Raw genomic sequence first — 6000 nt, 5'->3', positions numbered from 1 at the left:
TATGACTATTTTACATCAACTTTAATCTCCAAAGCTTCATTTATACCCCTCAAATCATAAAAATGTGTACTTTTTATACCAACTCAATGGTCTCCATCTGTTCTGCTGATCTTAAATGTGTCAGGTTACCTAGCACTAAAATATTCAATACGTTTGCTAGTCGAAATCTCAAAATCTTATTTATTTATTTGAATAACTTTTTATCAAAATGTTTTTACTTTATCACGCATGATGAAAGCTGAAATATATTGCTGCTCTTATTACAGATAAATATTAAAATATATCTGCATACATTTAAGATATGTTAAAAACAATATATACTATGCATAAAAGACTTGCACACTTTACTGATGGCATATATATATATATATATATATATATATATATATATATATATATATATATATATATATATATATATATATATATATAAGGTATAATATGCAAGCCCCAGCTAAATTATTTCGAACAAAATATAAAATATAATTACTGAGCCTGTTCTTTAAAATTATATATCATTTAATCTAATGCCAGAAAAGTTTGTTACAAAAATAGACTGGGTACATTAAGGTTGCCACATATTGAGTTATTTGTAATAAAATGATTCATTTCAATGGCACACATATAATACAAAAATTTTTTTTTTTTAAAGGAACAATTTAAATAATTTCAATCCCAAACACAACAAAAAAGATCCAAAGAGATGTATATAAGTTAATGGACACGAATAATTAGTTTCAGTTCTCTGGTTGAGTAGAATACTCTGAAGAGGTGTTACGTGAAATCTTCAACAATTCTGAAGTTTCCTCAACCCTTAAGATATAAAATATGTAAAAAAAGTTAAATGACTTCCAAAATATAAAAACAGTAGCAATTTTGTATCTACTTTATAATTGGTAAATTTGTAGAAATATGATGAACAGACATATTCCATTATGTTAAATGAATTTTTAATTTTCCAAATCAATAACACTTTAAATATTTCCCAGTAGAAAGTTAAACATTGAGTTTTTTTAAAAAAACCTTTCCAACAAAAATCACTACTTTTTCCAACCAGATTACTACTTAATCCAAGATTATTTTATTTAGTAAAGCACTGGTAATAAAAATACTTTAAACTTTATTATTAAAACATGTCATATTGTCTTCTCATTGCTTTAATAATAAATAACTTTAGTTTGATTTATTGTCTAGTACAATTTTAAGAAAATACCACCTCATAGGAATATGGAAAACACATGTACAGGACACTGTTAATTTGAAGAGGAATGTGTTTCAGTTAAAGTAGAATGTCCACTAAGTCTGAGTGGTGTGCACAAGTGAAATTGAAATGAAATTTTCTTTGAGCATTTTTATGCATTTATGCATATGTAAAATAGCAAATAGATGTTTTTGCCCGCACATAATGAAAGATTCTGTTCAATTCATCTGATATTGAGTTAACCAAGGTACATTAAATTGTTTTCTGTATTCTGTATCTACATTTGAATATTTACTAAAAAATAATACTGTATCTTCTTACTTACATTTTGTTAATTCTTTCCATTTTTTGAATTGTTGTTTCCTACAATTTAAAAGCAAGAGTTTTAACTTTCTACACTTGTGTTATCTAAGGCAATAGCTCTATAGCTCTGCATATATATGTATGTATGTATGTATGTATGTATGTATGTATGTGTGTGTGTGTGTATATATATATATGTATATATATATATATATATATATACAATGCAGAAGCTTCCCAGATCGAATCCCAGTAAAGAAAGGGTGTGGCTAGCTGATGAGGCCTAATAAGGCCGAAATGGATTAGCAACTGACATTTCTTCTTAGCATGTAGTGTGGGGGTGGAGATTTGCTTTGAATGTAGCAAATAGATTGGGTGACTATGCTTCCGTGATCTGATTGGTTGGTGTAATCATGGTTATAGAAGGAATGGCATGAAGATTATGAAGTGTTTTGTTCAAGTCTGATTTCCAAATATAAAATTCTAAAATCATAATAATTAAAGGATTGACATATTGATTATAATGAAGTGTTTATTTTGTTTAAGGCTGGTTTCCAAATCTCTGGCAGGCGCGAGGTATCATCCCTTTTATTTAAACAAAAGGACCTCTTTTCAATTTCAATAGCTTCTAGAGAGATTCTTTTATATAAATTCTCTGTTTTGTGGAGTAATTTAGTTTTTTCAAAGTCAATTTCGTGCCCTGTTTTTTTAATGTGCTGGACAAGGGAGGAGGTCTTCTCCTGTTTCTTGACTGCATTCATATGTTCTGCCATGCGCTGGCTCACTCTTCGGTTAGTTTGTCCAATGTATGTGGCTGCACATGTTTTGCAAGGGATTTCATAGATACCAAGGTATCTATGAAATCCCTTGCAAAACATGTGCAGCCACATACATTGGACAAACTAACCGAAGAGTGAGCCAGCGCATGGCAGAACATATGAATGCAGTCAAGAAACAGGAGAAGACCTCCTCCCTTGTCCAGCACATTAAAAAAACAGGGCACGAAATTGACTTTGAAAAAACTAAATTACTCCACAAAACAGAGAATTTATATAAAAGAATCTCTCTAGAAGCTATTGAAATTGAAAAGAGGTCCTTTTGTTTAAATAAAAGGGATGATACCTCGCGCCTGCCAGAGATTTGGAAACCAGCCTTAAACAAAATAAACACTTCATTATAATCAATATGTCAATCCTTTAATTATTATGATTTTAGAATTTTATATTTGGAAATCAGACTTGAACAAAACACTTCATAATCTTCATGCCATTCCTTCTATAACCATGATTACACCAACCAATCAGATCACGGAAGCATAGTCACCCAATCTATTTGCTACATTCAAAGCAAATCTCCACCCCCACACTACATGCTAAGAAGAAATGTCAGTTGCTAATATTCATTTGCAAAAACACAAAGATTGGAACTCCAGCCTGATGATGGTGAATGTGATTTCACCGAAACGTCGCATAGACATGCAAAACATTACACAGGGCAAAACCCGAACTCAGAACAATCTACATACATATACCCGTGAAAATTTACGAAAACAAATATATATATATATATATATATATATATATATATATATATATATATATATATATATATATATATAAATATATATATATATATGCCTGTGTAAATTTTAACTTACCTTTGAAACCTCTGACACAACATCATCATTAACATCCAGGGCTTTGGGAGATGGATCTGCAGATAATGATGAACTATACCCAGATGACTGATGAGGACTGTCTGGCAGTTCTACTTTCTCTTTATCTATGAATAAACTCATTTTTTAAAGACCAGCTTTGCATTTTAATCATATAATCTGATTTACAAAATATATTCATAAAAGATATTGTTAAGCAATATTCTCTGGTGAATTCGGAAGTAAATATTATGTAAATTATTATAGTATTATAATCAATGCAACATGATAAATTACTTTATTCCCGGCATAAACCTTTTCTACAGAGCTAAAAGAAATTTACAAGATGTGAATCTGCAATTTTTCTGCATACGTTAAGGAGGTTTTTGAGGTAGCTTCAAGTTTTTTTAAAACAACAAAACCCTACATGGGAATGCCAAACTTTTTACATTGAGAAAATAATAGTTAATTCTGTTTAAAGGGAGAAAGCATATGAAACTTTCTAATTGATCTCAGAGCTTAGAAAAAGCACCTGTATTTTATTATACTTCAAGCCTTTTCAATTGCCACACACTAAAATTAATTTATAGGTTGATACTTCTACAGAAGTACTGTAGCTTACTATAAAAATATAATACTTTAGAGAAAAGAAAAAGTCAGTTTTCAATAAAAATACTAAATAATACAATTGAAATAACAGAGACAAGTTAAATTTGTTCCTGATTCAGACTCTTTATCTGAAAGAATGCAACAGAACATATTTGTCAGAAGTTTTTATTTTTCTTCTCTAAAAATCTAGAGAATTTAGATCTAAATCTATATACCATATATACTCGAGTATAAGCCGACCCGAGTATAAGCCGAGGCACCAATTTTTGCCACAAAAACTGGGAAAACGTAATTGACCCGAGTATAAGCCGAGGTTAGAAAATGCAGTGGCTACTGGTAACTTATAAAAATGGAAACCAATAAAATTACATTAATTGAGACATGTTTTAGAATATTTATTTTAAAGAAAACCAGTAACTAGCTCTGTAAATTTAAAAGAGGGTAAACAAATTAACAATATTAACAATAAATTAAAAAGTAAAAAAAGTAGCTCAATCAGCAACAAAGCTAAAACCTAAGAGTTAGAATCCTTCAAAACTGGATTCCTTCTCATCATTAACTGGATTTACATTATTGTTCTGTTTTTATATATGCTGTCAGCCACCCTGAGTCCTTGGAGAGGGATGGCATACAAATCCAATTAGATAGATAGATAGATAGATAGATAGATAGATAGATAGATAGATAGATAGATAGATAGATAAATCTGTATCCAAAGAAGAGCTTCAGCATTAGCTGCTGTGAGGTTATCAGCATGACCTCCAACTCTGTTATTGTTGTTTGTTGATTTTGTTGTTGTTTTTGTTGTTGTTGTTGTTGCTGCTATATTTTGTCCATGTCAGCCACATGGTCTACTAATGAGTCTACAGAGAGGGGCTGCATACAAATCTAATAAATAATAATAAAAATAAATAATAATAATGACAAGAAGCTAAGTTCACCAGTTTCTTCCAAAGCCAGGCTGAGCCTCCAAGATTGTAAAAGTTGAAGCCAAGTGATTGTAATTCTCACCGGCCCAGAGTTTACAATGAAGCAACCACATTTAGCTGGAGAAAAATATGCAGACTCATCTATTATGCCTTAATGATCCCTTAAGCCCTTTGCTCAAACGGGGAACTGGAATAATTGCTAAAGGAGAGAACAGGAGCCAAACTGCACCTGGTGAACCACAAACACGTGCGGTGCGGTTTTGGCAAGGTGGATTTTTTCCGACAGGCTGGTCTCCTGGATGTACGGCTTCGACGGGCTATTTTAAATGATGAAATGACAAAGAACTTGTCTTTCGAAACACCGTGAAGCGGCTGTGGGAAGGGTGAGTTGCCTCCTTTCCCCGGCACCAGCAAAGTTGCCAGCCAACTGCTCCGGAAAAGCCGGTGAGGTCGGGAGGGGGGGATTCCTGCTTCATGAGTCCCCCCCCCCGACCTCACCAGCTTCGCATCGTCTTTTCCCCTCTCGCACGCCATCGGAGCAGTTGGCTGGCAACTTTGCTAGACCCGGGGAAGGGAAGGTAGCTGCCCTACCCTTCCCACAGCCACGTCACTTGGAGCCCCCTTTTACTTCCCTCTTGGAGCTCCTGTCGGCATCTTGCAGCTGCCTTCCCTTCTCTGGGTCCAGCAAAGTTGCCAGCCAACTGCTCCGACGGCGTGCGAGAGAGGAACAGACGATGCGAAGCTGGTGAGGCCGGGGGGGGGGGACTCATGAAGCAGGAATCCCCTCCCCCCTGACTTCCCATCGTCTGTTCCTCTCTCGCACGCCGTCGGAGCAGTTGGCTGGCAACTTTGCTGGACCCGGAGAAGGGAAGGCAGCTGCAAGATGCCGACAGGAGCTCCAAGAGGGAAGTAAAGGGGGCTCCAAGTGACGCGGCTGTGGGAAGGGTAGGGCAGCTGCGTGCGAGGAGAAAAAGGCGAGGGGAAGCCGGCAAGGTGGAGGGGGGGAGAGAGAAAGGGCGCATGCAGGCACCCTCTCTCTCTTCTTCCCCGCGACTGCCCCGATGGCGTGCAAGGGGGAAAAGGCGAGGGGAAGCCGGCAAGGAGGGGGGGGGAGAGAGAGAGAAAGGGCGCATGCAGGCACCCTCTCTCTCTTCTTCCCCGCGACTGCCCCGATGGTGTGCGAGGGGAAAAAGGCGAGGGGAAGCCGGCAAGGTGGAGGGGGGGAGAGAGAAAGGGCGCATGCAGGCACCCTCTCTCTCTTCTTCCCCGCGACTGCCCCAATGGCGTGCGAGGGGAAAAAGGCG

At 36.1% G+C, this 6000-nt stretch overlaps 1 protein-coding gene across 4 annotated transcripts in view; it reads right to left on the bottom strand.

Annotated features, from left to right (window-relative positions):
• Positions 1–501: 501 nt before the first annotated feature.
• Positions 502–6000, bottom strand: part of CEP44 (centrosomal protein 44) — a 54113-nt gene continuing 48614 nt past the window's right edge. For 3 of the 4 annotated variants that reach the window (XM_070757470.1, XM_070757473.1, XM_070757471.1), the window contains 3 exons: positions 3162–3286; positions 1527–1564; positions 502–813 (listed from right to left, as the gene is read on the bottom strand). In XM_070757470.1, coding sequence (XP_070613571.1) covers positions 738–813; positions 1527–1564; positions 3162–3286 — 239 coding nt within the window. In that variant the 3' untranslated portion in view covers positions 502–737. The remainder of the gene's footprint in view (positions 814–1526; positions 1565–3161; positions 3287–6000) is intronic. The other variant, XM_070757472.1, reaches the window with a different exon arrangement.

The sequence above is a fragment of the Erythrolamprus reginae genome, chromosome 7 (assembly GCF_031021105.1).
Source record: "Erythrolamprus reginae isolate rEryReg1 chromosome 7, rEryReg1.hap1, whole genome shotgun sequence".
Taxonomy (NCBI): Eukaryota; Metazoa; Chordata; class Lepidosauria; order Squamata; family Dipsadidae; genus Erythrolamprus; species Erythrolamprus reginae.
This window is presented reverse-complemented; position numbering and strand designations above follow the sequence as displayed.